Source organism: Oncorhynchus clarkii, chromosome 4 (genome assembly GCF_045791955.1).
Source record: "Oncorhynchus clarkii lewisi isolate Uvic-CL-2024 chromosome 4, UVic_Ocla_1.0, whole genome shotgun sequence".
In the NCBI taxonomy this organism is placed as follows: Eukaryota; Metazoa; Chordata; class Actinopteri; order Salmoniformes; family Salmonidae; genus Oncorhynchus; species Oncorhynchus clarkii.
Genome location: NC_092150.1, coordinates 79,113,511 through 79,141,504, shown reverse-complemented (window position 1 = coordinate 79,141,504; position 27,994 = coordinate 79,113,511). Strand labels below are relative to the sequence as shown.

Below are 27,994 nucleotides of genomic sequence, written 5' to 3'. Positions count from 1 at the left end.
TGACCAACCGTCTCTCTCCTCTCCTGTCAGGTACACGGCGTGTAGTTTCCGCGGAGTCGAGAATCGCCTCCCCTACGACAGCATGCTCCACCTCAACGACCAATCAGGGTCCAGACACTGCAGCACCAACCGTCAGGACAGCATATCAAGGCACGGCTCCACCCAGCGCCTGGAGAGCAAATCGCAGCACAGCAGCATCAAGGACCTTAGCAACATCACCCAGGCCATTCAGAGCGCCCCCGGCAACGGAATCCAGAGTCCTAAAGGAGAATGGAGCCACTGCCTGAACTACCCCCCAACTACCCCCTGAACTACCCTGTAGCTAAAACCCATGCCATCCTTTAAAATACACAAGTGTCTAGGCCTAGAGGTGGATGTTGATTTGGGACTGGGCATACTAGATCTTTGTGTGACAGTTTGAGAGTAAGGAGACTGTGGAAACAGGACATACTGCATGGTTGTTTGATAATCATACCTAAACATGTCCCCTCACTCAGCCTCACTAAACAGCACTGTTAATGAAGATAGCGGACAGTGTAACATGGACCTACACCAATAACACGGAAGAAACAATATTCTTGAATACAGAGTAGTCTCTCCAATGCTGTTTGTTCTCTGTTCTGGAGTCAGCTCTAGGTAAAAGACGGAGCGCAGCGATCAGTTTCACGTGGAAGATATTTTTAAGAGCTTCTTATCTATCGGCACGTTCCACTACTCAGGGAGAGATGAATCTAAGGATTTTAGAATCTAGATCGCTCCATTATCGGTCGCCAAAGCACTCTTTAAAAAACAAGACTTTATTCTTATAGACCACATTGTTTACCTGTACGAGAACTATTGTAGACTAGCTCTATTGTTTTCATTGCACTTCTGTTAGAGGTACTGTAAGTGAGGAGTAGGGCCAGGAGTCTGTCCGGACGATGAATGAGCAGTTGTGAAGTGAGAGGTTGTATTGTATAACAGCGGACTTACAAACTCCAGTCTCAGAATTAGAATCAGTTGAATTGTATAGATACATGTAAACCAGAACTTCTTCTAGTAATGGCAATGTGAATAGATGTACATTTGTTCTTTTTTTTTAATTGGGGAGGGAGGGTCATTTGTGACATTTTTAATAAACTCTTCTCATGGGAAATCTGTGCCCTAGCCTGGAAGCCAAACAATGGTGAATCAGGCTATATGTCCCCCCTCAAGGAAAGAAAGGAAATCAGGACACGAACATCAGTGAAGCCGTATTTGTAACAGCCCTCCGTTTTATTGAAATACATCGGAGTCAGGTTAATATAATGAGCTCTCTCTTAATGAGCCAGTTTCCATACATTATTTGTTTGACCTTACACCTTAAATATTTCTGTGCAAAAAGAATCTACATCACCTGTAGTGGGTATCCTCGGTAAAACTCCCAAACCGTTCAAATAAAATGAACAAGTCAAAATTAAAAACTAATCCAAAACAAAAAAATGATTACATCTATAACATGCGAAACTGTACAAATTATTACAAAGCTATCCTAGAAAAAAAGTGTAATGTGATATGAAAGAGCTAAATAATATAGAAGGAACTTAAGACCTCACTGAAATGCAAAGGCGTTTTCTTAAAAACAAATATGGTTAGCATGGTGGCACCTCAGCCTCAAACTACTACCCTCCATCCGGCCTTTCACCCCTCTTCTCATCCTCGATTCAAAACACTTCGCTGAATTGTTCGACCCTTACACCTAGTCACAACTACACTGCGACTAAATTGAGCTCTTATTTCCCAAGTATAGACTGTTCTGTCACACTCATTTTAATTGTTAGGATGAAGAATAATCATTGGTCGTGACATTCCTGAGTTTTTTTTTTAAAGAAGTGGGATGTACAATTTAAAGCCTGGTCTAAAATACTCAGACTAAGATATTTCCTCTCTCTCAGCAAATACATTGTACAGATAAGGTCCAGCAGATATGAATAGGGAGACTTGGTAGCTTAAAAGGAAATATTAAGAGAGGGGAATAAGTTGAGACGGTTGAGTAAAACCAGACTGACTCTTCCAGAGAAATTCTTATTTTTCAACCTCAATATAAAATGGTTCTCAAAAACACGTGGCATGAGCAGGCTAGAGATACATGGCTGTGTTTGACAAGGGAACAGAACAGAATTGTGGTTTAGGGTTAAGATTTAGGACTCCAATGGCAGGAATTTGTGTGTCATCTTTTTATACACTTAATAGGATAGCTGAAGATAACCTGCCATGTATACTACTTGGTAAACCACAACCCACCCAAACAGAAGGTCCATTTCAGCAGTAAGTAACAATTGTAATTCATTAAATGGTCTGTAACATAGAAACAATTCCTCATTAGAAAATATTTATTTTCCAGAATAAGAGTACCCTTTCCAGAATAAGAGTCCCCTCTCCCTTCCTCTTCAGAGATAAGAGGCAGTTGATCTAAGCACATGACCAACGCTCAGAAACAATATCAAGTCAATTATTGTTTCCGTTCGACACATAAATACGATCGACACCATTGTGGTGTGCATTAGGATTGGGGTCAATTCCATTTCAATTCAGGTAAGTAAACATAAATTCCATCTCCGAGAGGCATTGAGGAGAATTAGAATGGAACTTCAGTTGACCGAATTAAAATGTAATGGACCCCAGTTTTGGTCTACATGAAGGTGATTGCATTAGCAGACAGCAATACACAGATTACCAGTTGATAGTAAGAACGTAACAGAAATGACGCGTTGGCCTTGTAAAATAATTATACGGTGACATTTTTAAACCTCCATTTTAGCCCAGCGTTGTCTGTTAATTCAAATCAACATCTCTTTACAATTGTATCGTCTCTTTTTTCCCCTAATCTATTGAAACATTCTGAAAAATAATGAAGACTCAAGATTTAAGTCATTCTTTTTTGGTTATAACAAGCTTTCCAAAATCTCTCTTAGAAGTCAAAGGAACATATTTGAGGTTCACAGGTCAGTACCACAGGGAATCACTATCAGTTTGGAAATATACATCCCCCTCAACTGATCTAACTGTGGATCATAGTGGAAAGAGTGGAGGGGGAAACACCTGTGTGTCTAAGTGTGAATGCATCTGTGACTACTAGCTTAAAATAAATGCACATATTCACTCAACAGCACGGGTCCATGTGACCCATAATAAGAGTTTCCTCACACCCAAATCAAAATAACACTCGGCGGTTTGTCTCATACATGAAATAAAAATAAGTTGTAAAAAAAAAATCTAAAAGCAATCATAAAAAGAACTGTGGTTTAAAATGGCTTTCGTGTGAATATAACCCCAAATCATTCTCAAAAAATAAAAAGGAATCCCAGATCTTCTCCCATCACGTATTTCTCTACTGTATTTCCCTTATATATTATTCTCTACTTTTAACTTATGTACATTGTTGTGATGGGAATCAGCTTTTTGTAATTGGTCGGTGGTTGGTCTATTACTGTACTTACGGTACAAGGTCTACACTACACAGATAATGGTCCCAGTTCAGTGGATGAGGTCAATGGCCATGTCATAAGGAAGTGGCAGAAGGAGCTGTGATGTCATCATAGAATGTTTGGTCTGCTTCTAAACGCTGCTGTCCCTAAGATTTCTAGAACATGAAACACGTGAGGTCAGGGGTCAACCTAGAGTTAAAATACCCCTCATCATAGTTTTATTTTTTGCACTGCTTTACTGGAGCTTTTCACTGATGGTACAAACAAATGAAGTCACTGCACATATTTCACTTTCATGAGAAAAATAAACATCATTGCTTTTTTTGTGTGAGCCTTGTATTGTCAATGGAATGCCCCCTCTTCTTCTGATATTAACTACCGTTCCGGAAGAAAGCAACTGAAAGAAAGAGGAAACATCCTCTTTTTCTCCTCTGTGAAACATCCTGTTCTGATTAATAAATAAAAGGTGGTCCCCCCAAACCCAAAGGCTGCTATGTACACGTATCAAATGATCTGTTATTGTTCCATATTCATCCTCTTCTTCTTGTCGCTACTTGAGGTTTGTGTCTCTTTACAGGAGTTGCCAATTACATGGGGAGATACTCAACATGGGGCTAGTAGTGCTTCAATTAAACTTAGCGCTTCGCTTATTCTAGCTATCAGCTACAAAGCAGATGGAAGGATGTCAATTTTCATTCCTATTAAGTATGCCCCCTTCAAAAACACACACACAGGCGTCCACACAAACATTTGCAAGCACGCACGCACACTTCGCACACTCATACACGCATTAACTAACATATCTTCTCCTAGTATTTCCTTCTTGGTCAAACACTTCCTTTCCCTGTGTTTGTTTGTAGATCTCAGTTCCAGTCAAAGGTGAAGTAAGTGGGAGGGGCCTGTGGCAGCAGGTGCAGTTCCGTGGGCAGGGGATAGGCGGAGCCAGGGGAGGGGGGGAGGGGGGAGGGGCCCAGTGAGGGTCAGGGATTGCAAGGGTGTGCTGTCTGTCACTCATGTGTCCCAGCCGGTCATGCGGTCTGTGCTCTCCAGAGAGAGGGACTTGGTCTTGTGGGGTGAGGCCGGGCTGGGGGGACTGCTGAATGTAGAACTGTTGGACGCCGTGGAGTGACGGGGTGAGTCAGAGTCCTGGAGAGAGAAAGGGAATAGGAGAAGAGGGAGAAAGACAGTAAGGGAGGAAGGGAAGAGAGAGAGGCACTTGGATGTCATACTCTTCTCACAGCTAACCACAGAACAGGCTAGGGTCACGTTCAGTAGGCATGCAATGCTGTGAAACAGAGGATGGGATACTACCTGAACTTGTCTGAGAAAAAGAAGGCCAATAGTTTATCGTTTAAAAAATGTTTTCTCCCATTCATGCCTACTGAACACAACTGATCCCTCCAATGAGTTCCAGTAGATCGAGGCTGGTCAACAAGTCCTCAGGGACCTGTGTGTGTGTGTGTGTCTGCTGATGTGGACATGGTGACATCACTTCATATCACATGGAGCGCTAGGCAACAAGGACTTAAAGCGCTAGAAACCTTCCACATCAACAGACAATGAGCAGCTGGATTGACCGGAAGTGACTGGTTGGAGCAAAGCGCCTACATGAGGTCCGGTCTGCTGTCTACTACAACAGTACTCAGCAGTCAGTGGCAGGCCCATTACGTTCCAGCCCAGCTCAAAACACACCTGGTTCAAATAATCAACACATTCAGTGCCTTCAGAAAGTATTCAGACCCCTTGACTAACTACATTTTGTTACGTTACAGCCTTATTCTAAAATGTATTCCGTTGTTTTTTCCCCTCATCAATCTACACACAATACCCCCAAATGACAAAGCAAAAACAAGTTTAGAATTTCTTGCTAATTTATTTTAAAAAAAAACTGAAATATCACATTAACATAATTATTCAGACCCTTTACTCAGTACTTTGTTGAAGCACCTTTGGCAACGATGAAAAAAATATGTTTTTATTGAAAGTTTATTTAACTAGGCAAGTCAGTTAAGAACCAATTCTTATTTTACAATGGACGGCCTATCCTGGCCAAACCCTCCCCTAAACTGGATGACGCTGGGCCAATTGTGCGCCGCCCTATGAGACTCCTGATTACGGTCGGTTGGCACACAGCCCGGGATCAAACCAGGGTCTGTAGTGACGCCTCTAGCACTCAGATGCAGTGCCTTAGACCGCTGCGCCACTCGGGAGCCTTACAGCATCGAGTTTTCTTGGGAATGACTCTACAAGCTTGGCACATCTGTATTTGGGGAGTTTCTCTCATTCTTCTCTGCAGATCCTCTCAAGCTCTGTCAGGTTGGATGGGGAGGGTTGCTGCACAGCTATTTTCAGGTCTCTCCAGAAATGTTCGATTGAGTTCAAGTCCGGCTCTGGCTGGGCCACTCAAGGACATTGAGACTTGTCCCGAAGCTACTCCTGCATTGTCTTGGCTGTGTGCTTAGCGTCATTGTCCTGTTGAAAGATGAAACTTTGCCCCCAGTCTGAGGTCCTGAGCGCTCTGGAGCAGGTTTTTGTCAAGGATCTTGCTGTACTTTGCTCCATTCATCTTTGCCTCGATCCTGACAGTCCCTGCCTCTGAAAAACATTGCCACAGCATGATGCTGTCACCACCATGCTTCACTGTAGGGATGGTGCCAGGTTTCTTCCAGATGTGACACTCGGCATTCAGGCCAAAAACTTTAATCTTGGTTTCATCAGCCCAGAGAATATTGTTTCTCATGGTCTGAGAGTCTTTAGGTTCCTTTTGGACAACTCCAAGCTGGCTGTCACGTGCCTTTTACTGAGGAGTGGCTTCCGTCTGGCCACTCTACCATAAAGGCCTGATTGGTGGAGTGCTGCAGAGAAGGTTGTCCTTCTCGAAGGCTCTGTCAGAGTGACCATCATGCTCTTGGTTACCTCCCTGACCAAGGCCTTTCTCCCCCGATTGCTCAGTTTGGCCGGGCTGCCAGCTCTAGGAAGAGTCTTGGTGGTTCCAAACTTCTTCCATTTAAGAATGATGGAGGCCACTTTGTTCTTGGGCACCTTCAATGCTGCAAAAATTTTTTGGTACCCTTTCCCAGATCTGTCCCTCGACACAATCCTGTCTCGGAGCTCTACGGACAATTCCTTCGACCTCATGGCTTGGTTTTTGCTCTGACATGCACTGTCAACTGTTGGACCTTATGTAGGCAGGTGTGTGCCTTTCCAAATCACACCCATTCAATTTAATTTTCCATAGGTGGACTCCAATCAAGTTGTAGAAACATCTCAAGGATGATCAATGGAAACAGGATGCACCTGAGCTCAATTTCGAGTCTCATAGCAAAGGTTCTGAATACTTATGTAAATAAGGTATTTGTTTTTTAATTTGAATAATTTGCAAACATTTATAAAAACCTTTGCTTTGTTATTATGGGGTATTGTGTGTAGATTGCTGAATTTTTATTTAATTGAATCCATTTTAGAATAAGGCTGTAATGTAACAAAGTCAAGGGATCTGAATGCTTTCCGAAGGCACTGTACCATTGGTCTTGAAGCTATACCACAACTAGTTTATCACGATTGTGTGTGTGTGTGTGTGTGTTAGTGCTGGGGTGGAACAAAAGCCTGCATACATTGTTGGTCCTCCAAAATGATATGCCATGCCTACTATAGTACAGTGTAATGTCGTGGACAGCATTGAGACACAAGTTAGGGAAACCAGGTTTGAGAGCGTCTCCCTCCTTCACTGAAGGGAGGTAGTAGGGTTTCAATACTCCAGTAACTTTCCAAATCGCCAGGTTTTCCAGAAATGCCCTGCTCATTTCATCCTGATTCCGGGAATCTTCCAACTAGGATATCTGGAAAACCTGGCAATTTTAGGATAGTGAAGGGAATTTTTTCAACACTTTAAGGGAGGTAGAGTGTTTCTCACAGAGAAAACAGTTGTTTCACAAACAATGTTTCACTTCTATGGCTATTTCTACAGTAGGCTTCGGCTGTGGGCGCAACAACTGTCCACAGGTACCATAATGGCCTATGAGAGAGGAGAGCCACAGTATCCATAGGATATTCCTGATAATCAGTCAGAACAGACACTAATGGTTATGATCAGATACATGGGTTGGGTTTCCACAGGGTTAGTATAGGGGGTAGGCCACAGGGTTAGTATAGGGGGTAGGCCACAGGGTTAGTGTAGGGGGTAGGCCACAGGGTTAGTATAGGGGGTAGGCCACAGGGTTAGTATAGGGGGTAGGCCACAGGGTTAGTGTAAGGGGTAGGCCACAGGGTTAGTATAGGGGGTAGGCCACATGGTTAGTATAGGGGGTAGGCCACAGGGTTAGTATAGGGGGTAGGCCACAGGGTTAGTATAGGGGGTAGGCCACAGGGTTAGTGTAAGGGGTAGGCCACAGGGTTAGTATAGGGGGTAGGCCACAGGGTTAGTATAGGGGGTAGGCCACAGGGTTAGTGTAGGGGGTAGGCCACAGGGTTAGTATAGGGGGTAGGCCACAGGGTTAGTATAGGGCAGGGGTGTCAAACTCAAATACCCAGTGGGCCAAAATGTAAAACCTGAACAAAGTCACGGGCCAACATTGAACAAATTAACCTTTTAATATGGACCCAAACAAGTTTTGCTTTAACATTGAATATGGAACAAGCATCGCTTATTACCATACAATATATAATTTAGTAGTGGAGACATGCAAAATCGAATTTCAAATGAAAAAACACATCAATGGCATTCATTTATTAAATAAATACAATTTAAATAAAAATTGTATGCCTCTTTTCTATTTGCAGCCTTCTGATTTAAATACCAAAATAAACTTTTTCCACTGGCTAATAATTTTACAAATAAAATGATAATAAATCAAATCAACCATTCAAGCCCATGCCTTGTAGCAAGAAAAAGTGCATAAAGAAAACGTTAATTATTGCACACTGGTCTAATCTGATGTGCCCAAGCCAGATACCTGGCATCTCTTCTTGGATGCTAGTTCATCAATGTCTGGGCTCAAGCTCTGAGCTGAAGAAATCCTCAGTATCGAGCGAAGATGTTCATCAGTCAGACGTCTCCTGTGAGTTGTTTTGGTCATCTTCATCGAGGAGAAAAGTTGCTCGCATAGATAAGTGCTGCCGAACATGGAGAGCATCTGAGCAGCTTGGGTGCGGAGCTGAGGCATTGTGTCAGGGATGAACCGTGGAAACTGTGCGGCGCCCACAGCATCATACTTTGACTTCAGCGTGTCGTTGCACTGGAGTTCAATCAGCTCCATTTGGATGTTGGTTGGTGCATTTTCCACATCAACTGCAAAGGGATTACTAAGCAGTTCAAACTTGCATTTCTGGGCATCGAAGTCGGCAAATCGCCGGCTAAACTCAGCGGCGAGAACACTGAGTTTTTCAGCAAACTGTGCGCATGGGAACACGGCAGTAGAGATCTGCGCTTTTATGGATTGGCAGCAGGGAAAATGGCAAGGGTTTCAATGCAGCATCTGATTCTCCCACAGGCACAGTTTAGTTTTGAAGGCCCTCACTGCAGCGTACATGTCTGTGATGATGCGCCCCCGCCCCTGAAGCTGCAGGTTCAGCGCATCGAGATGGCTCGAGATGTCACAGAGAAAGGCCAGCTCACACAGGAACTTTTGCTCCCGGAGCTCTGCTGTATCCTTCCCTTTGGTTTCCAGGAATTGACATATTTCCTCACACAGCTCGAAACATCTGTTCAGTACTTTTCCTCTGCTTAGCCATCTCACCTCTGTGTGATACGGCACGTCTGCGTATTCCGAACCACACTCCTCCAGAAAAGATTTAAACTGGCGGTGATTTAGACCTTTGGCTCTTATAAAGTTAACTACCTGTGTTACTGTGGTCATAACATGTTCCATCTTTAGGGCTTTGGCACACAGTGCTTCCTGATGTATGATGCAGTGGTAAACAGTTAGCTCACCTGCACAGTTCTCTTCCCGCATCTTCTCCCGAACCATGCCCACCAGTCCACTCTTTTTACCGCACATCGCTGGCGCACCATCTGTCGTTAATCCAACGAGTTTATCCCACGGCAGCTTTATTTCAGTTACACATTTGGAAACCTCCTCAAAGATTTCCTTTCCTGTGGTTGTGCCATGCATTGATTTGAATCCTAATAGCTCCTCCGTAACACACAGATTTGAGTCCACTCCACGGATGAAGACTGACAGCTGAGCAGTATCAGATGCGTCGCAGCTCTCATCCACAGCGAGGGAGAACGCAACAAAATCTTTTCCCTTTTCCATCAGCTGGTCATACAGATTGGTGGCAAGATCACATGTGCGATCAGCTACTGTGTTCCTGCTCAGGCTCACGTTTGAAAATGCTTGTTTTTTCTCTGGGCATACGAGGTCACAAACCTTCATCATGCACTTTTTCATGAACTCTCCCTCATTAAAGGGCCGGGCTGATTTTGCGATCTCTGCTGCCACTATATAACTAGCCTTTACAGCAGCCTCGCTTTGTGATGTGGCTTTTTTAAACATATTCTGTTGTGAAACCAAACTTCTTTTCATCTCCTCTACTTTCTGGCTCCTTTGAGTCATGTCCAGGTCCTTGTATTTGTCATGGTGTTTCGTTTCATAGTGTCGTCTAATGTTGTACTCCTTACTTACAGCCACGTTGACTCCACAAACAAGACAAACAGGTTTGTCTTTTACATATGTAAACAGATATTCTGCCTCCCACTTGTCCAGAAAGCTCCTGTTTTCTGCCTTTCTTTTCGCCATTTTTGGGAAGGGTTAGCTCGCTGACAGTTGTAGCGTCTATGTTGCTATGACTACTGTCACAGAGGAGAGAGCGTTTCTGGGTCCTGTCCTGATTGGCGCGCGAAAACAGCAGAGCATTATGGGATTCGTAGTATTAGTGGTGAATGCGCTGTATAATACCGGCGGGCCAGCTCTAGTAGTAATTTGGTATTGTCTCGCGGGCCAAATATAATTACCCCGCGGGCCAAATTTGGCCCACGGGCCAGAGTTTGACACCCATGGTATAGGGGGTAGGCCACAGGGTTAGTGTAAGGGGTAGGCCACAGGGTTAGTGTAAGGGGTAGACCACAGGGTTAGTGTAAGGGGGTAGACCACAGGGTTAGTGTAAGGGGGTAGGCCACAGGGTTAGTATAGGGGGTAGGCCACAGGGTTAGTATAGGGGGTAGGCCACAGGGTTAGTATAGGGGGTAGGCCACAGGGTTAGTATAGGGGGTAGGCCACAGGGTTAGTGTAAGGGGTAGGCCACAGGGTTAGTATAGGGGGTAGACCACAGGGTTAGTGTAAGGGGTAGGCCACAGGGTTAGTATAGGGGGTAGGCCACAGGGTTAGTATAGGGGGTAGGCCACAGGGTTAGTGTAGGGGGTAGGCCACAGGGTTAGTGTAGGGGGTAGGCCACAGGGTTAGTGTAGGGGGTAGGCCACAGGGTTAGTGTAGGGGGTAGGCCACAGGGTTAGTGTAGGGGGTAGGCCACAGGGTTAGTGTAGGGGGTAGGCCACAGGGTTAGTGTAGGGGGTAGGCCACAGGGTTAGTGTAGGGGGTAGGCCACAGGGTTAGTGTAGGGGGTAGGCCACAGGGTTAGTGTAAGGGGTAGGCCACAGGGTTAGTGTAAGGGGTAGGCCACAGGGTTAGTGTAAGGGGTAGGCCACAGGGTTAGTATAAGGGGTAGGCCACAGGGTTAGTATAGGGGGTAGGCCACAGGGTTAGTATAGGGGGTAGGCCACAGGGTTAGTATAGGGGGTAGGCCACAGGGTTAGTATAAGGGGTAGGCCACAGGGTTAGTATAAGGGGTAGGCCACAGAGTTAGGGTTAGGGGAAGGCCACAGGGTTAGGGTCAGGGGAAGGCCACAGGGTTAGGGGCAGGCCACAGGGTTAGTATAAGGGGAAGAGTTAGGGTCAGGGGTAGGGGGGGTAGGACACAGGGTTAGGGGTCAGGCCACAGGGTTAGTATAAGGGGAAGGCCACAGGGTTAGTATAAGGGGTAGGCCCCAGAGTTAGGGTCAGGGGAAGGCCACAGGGTTAGTGTAAGGGGTAGGCCACAGGGTTAAGGGCAGGCCACAGGGTTAGTAAAAGGGGTAGGCCACAGAGTTAGGGTTAGGGGAAGGCCACAGGGTTAGGGTCAGGGGAAGGCCACAGGGTTAGTATAATGGGTAGGCCACAGAGTTAGGGTCAGAGGAAGGCCACAGAGTTGGGGTCAGGGGAAGGCCACAGGGTTAGTGTAAGGGGTAGGCCACAGGGTTAGGGGCAGGCCACAGGGTTAGGTGCCAGGGTTAGGTCCCAGGGTTAGGGTTAGGTCCCAGGGTTAGGGTTAAGTCCCAGGGTTAGGGTTAAGTCCCAGGGTTAGGCCACAGGGGGTGAATATGGAAACAGACAAAACATGCAGGGTAGAGGATGGTGACACACTATTCTGAAAACCAATTCAGGAACCTAAGAGCCAGGGGAGAGGGGGACGAACAACAACCCTCTAGCCAGAGACAAGGGGGGGCAGGGCATCTGTGACATGGCCATCAGATGCTGAAATGGTGCAGTGGACAGGAGGGGGACTGATGGTGGCTTTGGGGCAAAGCTTCACGACTGTGTGGTTGAGGATACAGCGTGTCTGGGTTGGTTGTATGTATGTGTGTGTGTGTGTGTGTGGTTGAGGATACAGTGTGTCTGGGTTGGTTGTATGTGTATGGGTGCTGACATTACCTTCATCTTACTAAGCAGGGTCCTTAAAGCCCTTTTCAGATCAGGGGTCTTCTCCGATGGTGAGACCGCCTGCCACTGGAGAGGTAAGAGTTACAGACTCAGCGGCCCAGCCCAGAGAACAACATGCTGGGGCTGGGGGAGCGTAGAGGAGAGGGCTGGGGGGGGAGTGAGATGGGGGCAGGCACAAATCACGATGGAGCCAGCCAGGTATGAGGAACAGTGGGGGTGGTACAGTAGACAGTCAGCCAGGTCTGAGGGTGGGTGGTATGGTATGGTAGACAGTCAGCAAGGTCTGAGGGAGGGTGGTACGGTAGACAGTCAGCCAGGTCTGAGGGAGGGTGATACGGTAGACAGTCAGCCAGGTCTGAGGGTGGGTGGTACAGTAGACAGTCAGCCAGGTCTGAGGGTGGTATGGTACGGTAGACAGTCAGCCAGGTCTGAGGGAGGGTGGTACGGTAGACAGTCAGCCAGGTCTGAGGGTGGGTGGTACAGTAGACAGTCAACCAGGTCTGAGGGAGGGTGGTACGGTAGACAGTCAGCCAGGTCTGAGGGTGGGTGGTACAGTAGACAGTCAGCCAGGTCTGAGGGTGGTACGGTAGACAGTCAGCCAGGTCTGAGGGTGGTACGGTAGACAGTCAGTCAGGTCTGAGGGTGGGTGGTACGGTAGACAGTCAGCCAGGTCTGAGGGAGGGGGTTGGTATGGTAGACAGCCAGGCCAGAAGAGGGAGCCAAAGGCAGGATGGCTAGCTAAGGCTAGAATCACTGTTGGAGGATTGCTAGATGTAAAAATTGCTTTTAATCACAGATCTAGGACCAGATTATTATACGCCAAATCTAACCTGAACCATTAGGGGGATGAAGAACTATCTGACCCTGAATCAGTAGTTAAGGGTGAATTGTAGATACATCTGGCTGGGTGGGTGGTTGAGGCTGCGGGTGGGAGAGGAGAGGCCATGTGCAGATAACCATAAGGGGTGGCTGGGGTCAGGATTGGGTAGGGTAGGGGGCCGATTGAGTTCCCTGTGAGGGACTGTGATGGGGATAGCATGCTGGTGCCAGGAACCAATCGGATTGAGGAAGGGATGGGATGAGGCGAAGGGCGAGAGGCACGAGAACACGGAGGCTGGGTGGTGGCAGAGTTATGGAGAACACTTTGATATGTATATGTTTGATATATTCTATATTATAGGTCTTCCACGTCATTGGTCACCAGCTAGAGTATTTTTACTCTCTGTGTATTGATATGGCACCATTTCTCACCTGAGTGATCCGTGTCATATTTAGAGCAACTGTGTTCAAATGATTCATTAAACGTTGTTTCAGACCCATCCATTTAACTATCACAACCAAAATACAACTCAGAACACTACGAGATATGACTGATCAGAACAAGTTCAAGTCCTAATGGTATATCATATGAGACATTCAGCCGATTCAACACAATTCTACCCAATTGTTAGTAGTTTAGTTTTATTAGCCTTAATCAAGTGCACTTCACCCAGGCACCCTAGGGAGGGAGTACACTAGGCTGGTCACATACCTCTCTGTCGAATTGGGAGAGGGGTGCGTCGCTGCAGCCGTCCATACCCCCTCCGGAGGACAAGGAGCTCTCGGAGGGAGAGGTCATGGTTTGGCGCTTAGAGCTGTAGCTACCTCCAGAGAGCTCTCTCCTCAACGCACTGCCGTTCTGAGAGGACGAACCTGGAGAGAGAGAAAAATAAAAAGGGATGGGGAAGAAAGAGAGGAATGGGGAGAGAGAGAGGGACAGAGAAGGGGAGAAGGGGAGGTAGGAATGGAAGAGAATCATTTGTATCAGTCAATACAATACAAATGCATTTAAATCTACTTTCCATGTTTCATTAGTAACAAGCACACCATTTCACTACCCAGGCCTAGATTTATAACAATGCTTTTTAAATCCCCTTTTTATTATACAATATTTCTTTATCAAGCCTACTAGCCTAGTGTGTTTGGTAGTGTGGTACTTACGGATGCCCAGTCCACTGCTGGCGCTCATGGACCGTCCCGGCTCGGCTCTGTTCTTAGTGATGGAGGGGATGGACACGGAGCCACTGAAGCCTGCAGCACGACTCTCCTGAACACGCAAGTTCTGCATTAAGACAGGAGAGGACAGAGACCGACGGGGACGGATGAGGACAGAGACCGACGGGGACGGATGAGGACAGAGACCGACGGGGACAGAGACAGACAGATGAGCACAGAGACAGATGAGCACAGAAGATATATAGATTATGGAGATGAAAACACAAAGACAGAAAAATGTGTGAATACACACATTCACAATGATACAAATATGAACACATATGTATACATACAACAATTTATATAAAGATGATGACACACATACTGACATTAAATCACAAACGACAACAAACATACAAACACAGATAAAAGAGGAACAAATACCGAGCAGAAATCTATGGACACACTGTAGTGGTCTGTCTTACCACGGGCAGGTCTTTACAAAGCAGACTGATATGGACTGTAGTGGTCTGTCTTACCACGGGCAGGTCTTTACAAAGCAGACTGATATGGACTGTAGTGGTCTGTCTTACCACGGGCAGACTGATATGGACTGTAGTGGTCTGTCTTACCACGGGCAGGTCTTTACAAAGCAGACTGATATGGACTGTAGTGGTCTGTCTTACCATGGGCAGACTGATATGGACTGTAGTGGTCTGTCTTACCACGGGCAGACTGATCTGGACTGTAGTGGTCTGTCTTACCACGGGCAGGTCTTTACAAAGCAGACTGATATGGACTGTAGTGGTCTATCTTACCACGGGCAGGTCTTTACAAAGCAGACTGATATGGACTGTAGTGGTCTGTCTTACCACGGGCAGGTCTTTACAAAGCAGACTGATATGGACTGTAGTGGTCTGTCTTACCACGGGCAGGTCTTTACAAAGCAGACTGATATGGACTGTAGTGGTCTGTCTTACCACGGGCAGACTGATATGGACTGTAGTGGTCTGTCTTACCACGGGCAGGTCTTTACAAAGCAGACTGATATGGACTGTAGTGGTCTGTCTTACCATGGGCAGACTGATATGGACTGTAGTGGTCTGTCTTACCACGGGCAGACTGATCTGGACTGTAGTGGTCTGTCTTACCACGGGCAGGTCTTTACAAAGCAGACTGATATGGACTGTAGTGGTCTATCTTACCACGGGCAGGTCTTTACAAAGCAGACTGATATGGACTGTAGTGGTCTGTCTTACCACGGGCAGGTCTTTACAAAGCAGGCTAATATGGACTGTAGTGGTCTGTCTTACCACGGGCAGGTCTTTACTGAGGATCTGGTATAGACTAAAGCAGACTGATATGGACTGTTGGGGTTCTTACCATGGGCAGGTCTTTGAGAATCTGGATGCCGTCTCCAGGTCCCATGTGGGCCACGTGGTTGAAGTTGGTGGGGTTGGAGATCAGCTTGTTCCTCATCTCTGGGTCTCTCAGCATCTCCCTACACAAGGGGGACACACACAGATCAGGGTTTAATAGTGTACATCCTCTGCTGCCGTCTCTCATTCTCTGCGTCTCTGAATAAGAAGCATCTATAGTGTGTACTATGCAGTGTCTACTATGTAGTGTGCAGTGTGTACCATGTAGTGTTTACTATAGTGCATTCAAAAAATATTCAGACCCATTGACTTTTTCCACATTCTGTTACAGTCTTATTCTAAAATGGATGAAATTGTTTTTCCCCCCTCTCATCAATCTACACACAATACCCCATAATGACAAAACAAAAACAGGTTTTTAGACACAAAAAAAAATTCAGATCCTTTACTCAGAACTTCGTTGAACAACCCTTGGCAGCGATCACAGCCTTGAGTCTTATTGGGTATGGCTCACACCTGTATTTGGGGAGTTCCTCACATTCCTCTCTGCAGATCCTCTCAAGCTCTGTCATGTTGGATGGGGAGCATTGCTGCACAGCTATTTTCAGATCTCTCCAGAGATATTCGATCGAGTTCAGGCTCTGGCTGGGCCACTCAAGGACATTCCGAGACTTGTCACGAAGCCATTCCTACATTGTCTTGGCTGTGTGCTTAGGGTCATTGTCCTGTTGGAAGGTGAACCTTCACCCCAGTCTGAGGTCCCCAGCTCTGGAGCAGGTTTTCATCAAGGATCTCTCTGTACTTTGCTTTGTTCATCTTTCCCTCGATCCTGACTAGTCTCCCAGTCCCTGCCACTGAAAAACATCCCCACAGCATGATGCTGCCACCACGCTTCACCGTAGGGATGGTGTCAGGTTTCCTCCAGATGTGATGCTTGGCATTCAGGCCAAAGAGTTCAATCTTGGTTTCATCAGACCAGATAATCTTTGTTTCTCATGGTCTGAGAGTCTTTAAATCAAATTACATTTGTCACATACACATGGTTAGCAGATGTTAAATGGGAGTGTAGCGAAATACTTGTGCTTCCGACAATGCCGTAATATCCAACGAGTAATCTAACCTAACAATTTCACAACAATTACCTTATACACACACAAGTGTAAAGGAATGAATGAGAATATGTACATAAAAAAAATATATGAATGAGTGATGGTATAGAATGGCATAGGCAAGATGCAGTAGATGGTATCGAGTACAGTATATACATATGAGATGAGTAATGTAGGGTATGTAAACATTATATGAAGTGGCATTGTTTAAAGTGGCTAGTAATACATGTATTACATCAATTTTTCCATTATTAAAGTGGCTGGAGATGAGTCAGTATGTTGGCAGCAGCCACTCAATGTTAGTGATAGCTGTTAAACAGTCAGATGGCCTTGAGACTGAAAAACATCTGTCTCTCGGTCCCTGCTTTGATGCACCTGTACTGACCTCGCCTTCTGGATGATAGCGGGGTGAATAGGCAGTGGCTCGGGTGGTTGTTGTCCTTGATGATCTTTTTGGCCTTCCTGTGACATCAGGTGGTGTAGGTGTCCTGGGGGGCAGGTAGTTTTCCCCCAGTGATGCGTCGTGCAGACCTCACTACCCTCTGGAGAGCCTTACAGTTATGGGCGGAGCAGGTGCCGTACCAGGCAGTGATACAGCCCGACAGGATGCTCTCGATTGTGCATCTGTAAAAGTTTGTGAGTGTTTTTGGTAACAAGCCAAATTTCTTCAGCCTCCTGAGGTTGAGGACCTATTGGGGCGGTAAGCGCATTGCAGTGGGTCTAGGGTGTCAGGTAGGGTGGAGGTGATATGGTCCTTGACTAGTGTCTCAAAGCACTTCATGATGACGGAAGTGAGTGCTACGGGGCGGCAGTCATTTAGCTCAGTTACCTTAGCTTTCTTGGGAACAGGAGCAATGGTGGCCGTCTTGAAGCATGTGGGAACAGCAGACTGGGATAAGGATTGATTGAATATGTCCGTAAACACACCAGCCAGCTGGTCTGCGCATGCTCTGAGGATGCGGCTGGGGATGCCGTCTGGGCCTGCAGCCTTGCGAGGGTTGACACGTTTAAATGTTTTGCTCACGTCGGCTGCAGTGAAGGAGAGCCCGCAGGTTTTGGTAGTGGGCCGTGTTAGTGGCACTGTATTGTCCTCAAAGTGAGCAAAGAAGTTGTTTAGTCTGTCTGGGAGCAAGACATCCTGGTCCGCGATGGGGCTGGTTTTCCTTTAACAGTCCGTGATTGACTGTAGACCCTGTCACATACCTCTCGTGTCTGAGTCGTTGAATTGAGACTCTACTTTGTCTCTATAGTGACGCTTAGCTTGTTTGATTGCCTTGCGAAGGGAATAGCTACACTGTTTGTATTCGGTCATGTTTCTGGTCACCTTGTCCTGATTAAAAGCAGTGGTTTGCGCTTTCAGTTTTGAGTGAATTGCTGCCATGAATCCACGGATTCTGGTTTGGGAATGTTTTAATAGACGCTGTGGGTACGAGCTAATAAACCCGCTCACCGAATCAGCGTATTCATCAATGTTGTTGTTCGCCGCAATGCGGAACATATTCCAGTCCTCGTGATCGAAGCAATCTTGAAGCGTGGAATCCGATTGGTGGGACCAGCGTTGAACAGACCTGAGCGCAGGAGCTTTCTGTTTTAGTTTCTGTCTATAGGCTGGAAGCAACAAAATGGAGTCGTGGTCAGCTTTTCCGAAAGGAGGGAGGGCCCTATATGCTTCGCGGAAGTAAGAATAACAATGATCTAGGGTTTTGCCAGCCCTGGTTTCGCAATCGATATGCTGATAGAATTTAGGGAGCATTGTTTTCAGATTAGCCTTGATAAAATCCCCAGCTACAATAAATGCAGCCTCAGGATATGTGGTTTCCAGTTTACATCGAGTCAAATGAAGTTTGTTCAGGGCAATCGATGTGTCTGCTTGGGGGGGATATATGCGGCTGTGATTATAATCAAAGAGAATTCTCTAGGTAGATAATGCGGTCGGCATTTGATTGTGAGGAATTCTAAGTCAGGTGAACAGAAGGACTTGAGTTCCTGTACGTTGTTATGATCACACCACGTCTCGTTAATCATAAGGCATACACCCCAGCCCTTCTTCTTAGCAGAAAGATGCTTGTTTCTGTCAGCGAGATGCGTGAAGAAATCAGCTGGCTGTATAGACTCCGATAGCGTGTCTCGAGTCAGCCATGTTTCCGTGAAACAAAGAACGTTACAGTCTCTGATGTCTCTCTGGAAGGCTACCCTTGCACGGATTTCGTCTACCTTGTTGTCAAGGGACTGGACATTGGCGAGTAGTATGCTCGGGAGCGGTGCGCGATGTGCCCATCTATGGAGCCTGACCAGAAGACCGCTCCGTCTGCCCCTTCTACAGCGTCGTTGTCTGGGATCGCCGGCTGGGATCCGATCCATTGTCCTGGGTGGTGGGCAACAGAGGATCCGCTTCGGGAAAGTCGTATTCCTGGTCGTAATGTTAGTGAGTTGATGTTGATCTTATATCCAATAGTTCCTCCCGACTGTATGTAATAAAACCTAAGATTACCTGGGGTACCAATGTAAGAAATAACACATAAAAAAAACTAAATACTGCATAGCTTCCTAGGAACGCGAAGCGAGGCGGCCATCTCTGTCTGCACCGGAACTGTTTGGTTCCTTTTGGCAATAAAGCAGAATGTTGTGCCTTTTACTGAGGAGTGGCTTCCATCTGGCCAGTCTACCATAAAGGCCTGAATGGTGGAGTGCTGCAGAGATGGTTGTCCTTCTGGAAGGGTCTCATCTCCACAGAGGAACTATTGAGCTCTGTCAGAGTGACCATCGGGTTCTTGGTCACTTCCCTGACTAAGGCCCTTCTCCCCGATTGCTCAGTTGGCCATGCGGCCAGCTCTAGGAAGAGTCTTGGTGGTTCCAAAGTTCTTCCATTTAAGAATGATGGCCACTGTGTTCTTGGGGACCTTCACTGCTGCAAACATTTTTTGGTACCCTTCCCCAGATCTGTGCCTTGACACAATCCCGTCTTGTGGCTCTACGGACATTTCCTTCGACCTCATGGCTTGCTTTTTGCTCTGACACACACTGCCAACTGAGGGATCTTATATAAAGCAGGTGTGTGCCTTTCCAAATCATGTCCAATCAATTGAATTTACCACAGGTGGTCTCCATTCGAGTTGTAGAAACATCTCAAGGATGATCAATGGAAACAGGATGCACCTGAGCTCACTTTTGAGTCTCATATCAAAAGGGTCTGAATACTTACGTAAATAAGGTATTTCTGTTTTTTATTTCAGTAAATGTGCCAAAGTTTCTACTAACCTGTTTTTGCTTTGTCATTTTGGGGTATTGTGTGTAGAATGATGAGGAAAAATGTTTATTTAATCCAGTTTAGAATAAGGCTATAATGTAACAAAATGTGGAAAAGGGGGTCTGAAATGTCTGAATACTTACCGAATGCACCGTACATAGTGTGTACTATGTAGTATGTACTATGTAGTGTACCTCCTCTGCTGCATCCTCTCCTCCTCAGGGACTCTGAAGGAGAAGTGTCTCTTGTTGTTCATGCTGCGAACCATCTGCTTCCTGCTGTTGTCTGACGTCTCAGGAACCACCAACTCGTCACCCTCTGGAATATTAACAAGATTGACCACGTCATCAACAACAGCAACAACAAAAAATCACGACAATCCTATTGTGGAATACGACCATTAGAATGAGAATTACACTCAGAATAAATCATTGAGATGTGTACCTCTCCTAACTGACCTGCAGTCTAGATGCCTTTCCTGTGTGTCACTGACCTGCAGTCTTGTTTCTGAAGTAGATGAGCCTCACAGTCTCAAGACCCAGGAGGTTCAGGGATCCATCCGGGTTCAGAGGTCGCACCTTCAGGAAGATACAACGGGGTCAAAGGTTAAACCTACCATGCACACACACCAATTCGACTAACGGCCCTCCGCTACATCTGCAGTCCTATACTCTCACCTTCTTCAATGGTATGGTCTGAATCCACTCCATGGTGTTGACATCAAAAACATCCACAGCATTCTCACTGTACACTGACAGGTAGGGGGCGTTGTAACCTGGTGAGGAGAAAGAAGGCCAACGTCAGCTTCAGGCTTAAAGCTACACTACCGTTCAAAAGTTTGGGGTCACTTAGAAACGTCCTTGTTTTCCATGAAAAGATACATGAAATGAGTTAAAAAATGAATAGGAAATATAGTAAAGACGTTGAAAAGGTTATAAATAATGATTTTTAATTGAAATAATAATTGTGTCCTTCAAACTTTGCTTTCGTCAAAGAATCCTCCATTTACAGCAATTACAGCCTTGCAGACCTTTGGCATTCTAGTTGTCAATTTGTTGAGGTAATCTGAAGAGATTTTACCCCATGCTTCCTGAAACACCTCCCACAAGTTGGATTGGCTCGATAGGCACTTCTTACGTACCATACGGTCAAGCTGCTCCCACAACAGCTCAATAGGGTTGAGATCCGGTGACTGTGCTGGCTACTCCATTACAGACAGAATACCAGCTGACTGCTTCTTCCTTAAATAGTTATTGCATATTTTGGAGCTGTGCTTTGGGTCATTTTGTAGGAGGAAATTGGCTCCAATTAAGCACCATCCACAGGGTATGGCACGGCATTGCAAAATGGAGTGATAGCCTTCCTTCTTCAAGATCTCTTTTACCCTGTAGAAATCCCCCACTTTGCCACCACCAAAGCACCCCCAGACCATCCCATTGCATCCACCATGCTTGACAGAGGGAGTTGAGCACCCCTCCAGCATCTTCTCATTTGTTCTGCGTCTCACCAATGTTCTTCTTTGTGATCTGAACACCTCAAACTTAAATTCATCTGTCCATTAAAAAAAAATCCAATCTTCCTCTGTCCAGTGTCTGTGTTCTTTTGCCCATCTTAATCTTTTATTTTTATTGGCCAGTCTGAGATATGGCTTTTTCTTTGTAACTCTGCCTAGAAGGCCAGCATCTCGGAGTCGCCTCTTCACTGTTGACATTGAGACTGGTGTTTTGTGGGTACTATTTAATGAAGCTGCCAGTTGAGGACTTGTGAGGCGCCTTTCTCAAACTAGACACTAATGTACTTGTCCTCTTGCTCAGGTGTGCACTGGGGCCTCCCACATCTCTTTCTATTCTGGTTAGAGCCACTTTGCGCTGTTCTATGACGGGAGTAGTACACAGCATTGTACGAGATCTTCAGTTGCTTGGCAATTTTTCGCATGGAGTAGCCTTCATTTCTCAGAACAAGAATAGACTGATGAGTTTCAGAAGAAAAGTATTTTGTTTCTGGCCATTTTGAGCCTGTAATCAAACCCACAAATGCTGATGCTCCAGATACTCAACTAGTCTAAAGAAGCCCAGTTTTATTGCTTCTTTAATCAGCACAACAGTTTTCAGTTTTCTAATGATCAATTAGCCTTTTAAAATGATAAACTTGGATTAGCTAACACAATGTGCCATTGGAACACAGGAGTGATGGTTGCTGATAATGGGCCTCTGTAAGCCTATGTAGATATTCCATTAAAAATCACCTGTATTGTTAACAATGTCTACACTGTATTTCTGATCAATTTGACGTTATTTTAAAGGGACAAAAAAATGTGCTGCTCTCATTTCTGAGTGACCCCAAACTTTTGAACGGTAGTGTGCATTCTGGGATTGGTTTTTCAGCAAAACGGCAGACCCCGGGGTGCTTTGGGATGGAGCTAGGGAAATGTAACCCCTCACAAATTCACGGACACTCTAGAAGCAAGGACTGACAGTCCATCACATCCACACCATAGTTTTCAACATATTCAGAGGCAATATGCATCGTTTGATTTTGTTCCTGTTGTTTGTAAACAATGGAGAAATAAAACCTTATATAAAACACTTGGTTTATGAAAAGGTTAAAGGGCAACTCCACCACTTTTCAATCTCATATCGATTATCTCCAGCACAAACCCAGTATCAACATAGTTAAAGTTCTACCCGATTACATCATCAAAATTTGAAACATTTTACAAAGTGATTTTTAAACACTGAAGTGACGTGGTGAGCAAGACAATACCTTCCCTTGAGCTAGAAACTCACTGCAGGTTTTGAATATCAATGTTTTTTTTATAAATATTTTAATCCTACCCTGTGATGTCACAGAGAAGCAATTTTTTAGGACCTTTCTTCTTCTCTTTTTAACCACAGATCAGAAAAACGCTCTGTTTCACACATGAAGACACTGGTATGGTGCTGGATAGTGAATATGAGGTTGAAAAGTGGCAGAATTGGGCTTTAACACAGTTGTGCAGAACTCACAGGCAGAGTTGGGCACGGCAGGCCACATCAACTCCTGCTGGCGCGAGCGGCGGCCCTGCGAGTCCACGTAGACCCCTATGGCTGAGAAGCAGAGCAGTAGTTCCTTGGAGGAGATCTCCACGGCACAAAGCGCGTCCAGGGCCTGCTGGGATATGAAGGCTAGGGTGTGGTCCTCGGGGTGCAACAGGCTGACCGGGGCACAGTCCCCGTGGATGCTGTAGCGCGTGAAGCCAGCCTGGTAGCCCACACACAGCCGTTCGCTCAGGAGACCCATCCACTGGACGGGACCTGGGGTTTGGAGCTCCTGCAGTCGGCGGTGACGTGCCTTGCTCTTGTTCACCTGGGAGACATAGAACCATCATGTTGTTATTTTGGGAGTTAATTCTTTAATATTTTTAGGCTTAATCGACCCTTCATAATCCCATAAATAGAGCCTATATATTGGTTTAAAATATATTTTATGAGCAAAGTTATATTACATAATTTGTAACACACGAAAGAGTAAAACGGCTTGTAAAAGTCCCACCAACCCCATCCTTCCTGCACACACCACCCACCTCGTAACAGATGACCTGTCTCTTCATGGCCACACACAGACAGGTGAAGGAGTTGTTTCGGACGGAGCCGGACACCAGCGCCGTGCAGCCCTTGGTCTCGGCCAGCTTGTAGGAGTCCATCTCCCGTCCGTCCAGCGCGGCCATGGGGAAGAGACGGACGTGGCGGTTACGGCCGGAGATGACCGCTAGGAGCTGCTCCTGGGGGACCAGGTCAATGTGATGGACCTTCTTATTGTCCCCAACACGGATGATCTCTGTTAGGTCAGGAGAGGTCAGAGGAGGGGAGAGAGGAGAGAAGGAGAAGAGGAAGTGAAAGAGGACGGGGAAAAAGGAGGGGGGAGAGAAGGGGAAAAGAGGAGGGTGGAGAGGAGATGGAGACAGTCAGGAAGGGGGAGAGAAGGGGAAAGAGGAGAGGGAGAGAGCAGGCAGAGAGAGTGGTCAAAAACTTCTTCACTGTGATAGCTAACGTGGTGAGAATTCAACTGCATAATGGGTGAAGTGCATCACCATCTCCAGGAGGGTCCTAAAGTCTCCCCATCTCCAGGTAGGTCCTAAAGCCTCACCATCTCCAGGTGGGTCCTAAAGTCTTACCATCTCCAGGTGGGTACTAAAGTCTTACCATCTCCAGGTGGGTACTAAAGTCTTACCATCTTTTGTGACATGGATGACATAAAGGCCTTCCTCGTTGCCCAGGGCAACACGCTCGTGATCTGAAGAGAAAACAACAAGAGGACATTTGATTCAGAGTCTACTGCACGGCCAAAGGTGCATCTGTACTGCAGTCATTAGGACCATGGTAATGACAGAGGGAGACTGCAGCTCAACATGTAATGGCTCTACACTACAAACTAGTCAGATAGAGTTTTGTTCATGTCCATATATTGACTTCAGTACTACATGGCCAAAATAAAGAGGCTGTGTGTGCGTCCTCCACCAACCTATAATAGCGGCGGACTGCGTGGTCTTGATGAGCGGCAGCGTGCTGTCGTAGGCCTCTTTGGGCACGTAGACGAAGCGCTCCTTCAGCTTGTTCTTCTTGAGGATGCGCTGCAGCTCGTTGAGAAGCCCCACCCACTTGTTCCTCTCGTGGTCGCTGTCGGCCAGGATCAGGATGGAAGGCTTGTGACTGGAGGAGGGGGAGAGCTGGGATGCCGTCACCTGGAGGGGTAAGAGGTCAGAGGTACTAAGATAGGAGAGCTTTCAGAACGGCCTCCCAAACAAAAGCAGACGTATTGTTAACATCTGAGAAATCTGAAGACTGTGGAACAAGGTGGGGGAGTAATCACGGAGTAAACGTATGAATGTATAAATGCATGTATTCATGAATAAAAGGCTAACCCTGAATATACATGGGATGTCCTTGCGACTGGCATGAATGACGTCCGACGCCAGAACAGAGCTGACTGAAAACTCCTCATCCCTGGAAAACAAAAAAGGAGAGAGAGTGAACTAAAGAACTAAACCCAGAGGTAATACTAATAAGCAGCCATCTCTCTCCCATCAATGGGAGTTGTAGTTCAGACAGCGCTCAGGTTGTAGTCCTTACCTCATGTCTATGACCTGACTGACGACCACACTGGGCGTTGTGGTCTTGCCCTCTCCCAGCTCGTACAGGAAGAGCTTGAAATCACACACCACGGCCACCGCCCGCTGCCAACCCTTCTTCACCCCTGTGGGCTTGGGCACCTGGGAACACACACAGGGACAGACAAACACTTTAGTCTCCCACATAGACCCAACCCCTTTTTTGGGGGAGCTATTGGTTGCGCAGGGTTTTTCCCATCCCAGTACTACAGACAGACATATTTTATTATACACACACACCGTTAACAGGCAAACCTCAAAAACACACACAGGTCAGCCCCTGATAGAGAGGCTATACATACAAGGTAAGATAGACGTTTTTAAAGGTCCACTTTAATTCACATGTAGGGAGCTACTCCAGCAGGAAATTTCAACCAAAAGGTTTTGAAAGAGTGCATAAACAAATACAATCTTCTGTGTGTTACGTACTCTGACGTGTCCTTCGTAGGCGGTGCCAATGCCCCTCTGAGGGTCGATGCCCAGCGGCCCCCTGGTCTGGTCGTGTGGCACGGGGCACACCGCTGGAGCCTTGTCAGCACACGTCACGTGGCACGAGAAGTTACACACTACAGGACCAGACAGGAGAGAAGGAGGGGTTTTATCCATGTGTAGCCACATCAAGCATTAAAAGAGAATGTACTGCCACCTCGGTCTAGTCCCACTTCACTCTTCCTGCTTCCATCCTAGCTTTTCCTTCACTCCCTTTTCTCAAATCCCAGTCTTCCTCCCTTTATTCCCCTCTCTCCTCATTCTCCCATCTGTCTTCCTCGCTCTCTTCTCCTCCTCCTCCCCACGTTTATCACTCCCCTTCTCCCCTGTTCTACCTTCACAGGTGCAGCCCTGGCGAATGAGTCCCACCATCAAAGAGGTGCACTGGTTACACTTGGTGGGAGCACTGAAGGACTTCACCACAAACTGGTGGGCTTTGGGCTGCAGGTGACAGAGGAGAACAGACAGCCGGTCAAAACACATAGGACAAATACAGAAAGGTTGTGCGCACACACCCACACACACACACACTAAAGGGACATTTTATTTAAGTACAGAAAAGGTAAGCATATTAATCTTAGCTTGGTCTTTGTCAGGTCCATGGGATTGACATTACAATGTATTGACTGTGGTTAAAACAGTAGAACAAGGAGGATGTCAGGTCTTACCTTGGGTGATGAGCGGCCGATACTACCATAGCCTCCTGGTCGCATGGTGGGGGTCTGGACTGTTCGTGGGTCTATCAACTGGAGTGTGGGAGAAGAGAGAGAGATTTGAGTACAGCAAAATATATACCTACGCTATAAACCAGCGTAGTGGTCAAAATTCAGAGGTCAGCGTTCACCTCAATGGGCTCCACGTCGCTGGCCATGGAGGGCGATCGTGAGCGAGACGTTTTGGAGTCCTCGTCCCTGGATGGGGTGTTGGAGGGAGTGAAGTTATCCACAGAGTCCACCTGGAGAAAAGAGAGGTAGAAAGAAAGAATAAAAGGAGTTACAGGACATGGAAGACATGGGCTGCGTTTCAAACTCAGACACACCCTCCTTCACTTACCCTCTCGCCTTAAGCCCTTGGGGGAAATCCCCGCGGCCATATTTATCGTCGGTCCAAATGATTAGCCAAGCAAGGGAAGTTTGCAACATAAGCCACTCAGCCCTCGTTTTTAATGGAGTTTGCAATAGAGGTCGACCGATTATTCGGAATGGCCGACTAATTAGGGCCGATTTCAAGTTTTCATAACAATCGTAAATCGGTATTTTTGGGTGCCTAGGAACAGTGGGTTAACTGCCTTGTTCAGGGGCAGAACGACAGATTTTCACCTTGTCAGCTCGGGGGATCCAATCTTGCAACCTTAACTAGCCCAACGCAATAACGACCTGCCTCTCTCTCGTTACACTCCACAAGGAGTTACGCGAATGCAGTAAGCCAAGGTAAGTTGCTAGCTAGCATTAAACTTATCTTATAAAAAACAATCAATCATAATCACTAGTTAACTACACATGGTTGATGATATTACTAGATATTATCTAGCGTGTCCTGCGTCCTGCATATAATCTGACTGAGCATACAAGTATCTGACGGAGCGGTGGTAGGCAGAAGCAGGCGCGTAAACATTCATTCAAACTGCACTTTCGTGCGTTTTGCCAGCAGCTCTTCATTGTGCGTCAAGCATTGCGCTGTTTATGACTTCAAGCATATCAACTCCCGAGATGAGGCTCGTGTAACCGAAGTGAAATGGCTAGCTAGTTAGCGCGCGCTAATTGTCGATGTGTTGCTGGTTCGAGCCCAGGGAGGAGCGAGGAGAGGGAAGGAAGCTATACTGTTACACTGGCAATACTAAAGTGCCTATAAGAACATCCAATAGTCAAAGGTTAATGAAATACAAATGGTTTAGAGGGAAATAGTCCTATAATTCCTATAATAACTACAACCTAAAACTTCTTACCTGGGAATATTGAAGATTCATGTTAAAAGGAACCACCAGCTTTCATATGTTCTCATGTTCTGAGCAAGGAACTGAAACATTAGCTTTCTTACATAGCGCATATTGCACTTTTACTTTCTTCTCCAACACTTTGTTTTTGCATTATTTAAACCAAATTGAACATTTCATTATTTACTTGAGGCTAAATTGATTTTATTGATGTATTATATTAAGTTAAAATAAGTGTTAATTCAGTATTGTTGTAATTGTCATTATTACAAATAAATGTAAAAAAATACAAAATCGGCTTTTATGGTCCTCCAATAATCGGTATCGGTATTGAAAAATCCTAATCGGTCGACCTCTAGTTTGCAAGTGTACAATTATGTTCACTTCGGGGCCCCATAATTCAATTTGAGACGATTGTACATCCGCTAAGAAAAGCCAAAACATAAAACCCCAACGTCAATATGGATTCAACATACAAGTGTAAGTAAAAACAAAGTTAGAAATTGTGCTACTATTGCAGAAACACTTCTCGTAAAAGTAATGATGTTTTTGTTTGGTTATCTTTTGGAAATGGTAGA

At 46.0% G+C, this 27,994-nt stretch overlaps 1 protein-coding gene and 1 pseudogene across 14 annotated transcripts in view; one reads left to right on the top strand and one right to left on the bottom strand.

Annotated features, from left to right (window-relative positions):
* Positions 1-498, top strand: part of LOC139407327 (frizzled-3-like) — a 33,835-nt pseudogene extending 33,337 nt beyond the window's left edge.
* A 723-nt stretch (positions 499-1,221) lies between these two features.
* LOC139407325 (serine/threonine-protein kinase MRCK alpha-like) overlaps positions 1,222-27,994 on the bottom strand; it is a 126,288-nt gene continuing 99,515 nt past the window's right edge. For 8 of the 14 annotated variants that reach the window (XM_071151020.1, XM_071151011.1, XM_071151017.1 and 5 more), the window contains 18 exons: positions 26,328-26,438; positions 26,152-26,229; positions 25,819-25,924; positions 25,424-25,560; positions 24,957-25,096; positions 24,749-24,830; positions 24,349-24,568; positions 24,058-24,120; positions 23,411-23,664; positions 22,854-23,193; positions 20,526-20,623; positions 20,342-20,426; positions 20,043-20,166; positions 15,497-15,614; positions 14,120-14,240; positions 13,671-13,831; positions 12,131-12,205; positions 1,222-4,592 (listed from right to left, as the gene is read on the bottom strand). In XM_071151020.1, coding sequence (XP_071007121.1) covers positions 4,458-4,592; positions 12,131-12,205; positions 13,671-13,831; positions 14,120-14,240; positions 15,497-15,614; positions 20,043-20,166; positions 20,342-20,426; positions 20,526-20,623; positions 22,854-23,193; positions 23,411-23,664; positions 24,058-24,120; positions 24,349-24,568; positions 24,749-24,830; positions 24,957-25,096; positions 25,424-25,560; positions 25,819-25,924; positions 26,152-26,229; positions 26,328-26,438 — 2,448 coding nt within the window. In that variant the 3' untranslated portion in view covers positions 1,222-4,457. The remainder of the gene's footprint in view (positions 4,593-12,130; positions 12,206-13,670; positions 13,832-14,119; positions 14,241-15,496; positions 15,615-20,042; positions 20,167-20,341; positions 20,427-20,525; positions 20,624-22,853; positions 23,194-23,410; positions 23,665-24,057; positions 24,121-24,348; positions 24,569-24,748; positions 24,831-24,956; positions 25,097-25,423; positions 25,561-25,818; positions 25,925-26,151; positions 26,230-26,327; positions 26,439-27,994) is intronic. The other 6 variants (XM_071151021.1, XM_071151022.1, XM_071151023.1 and 3 more) reach the window with 3 other exon arrangements.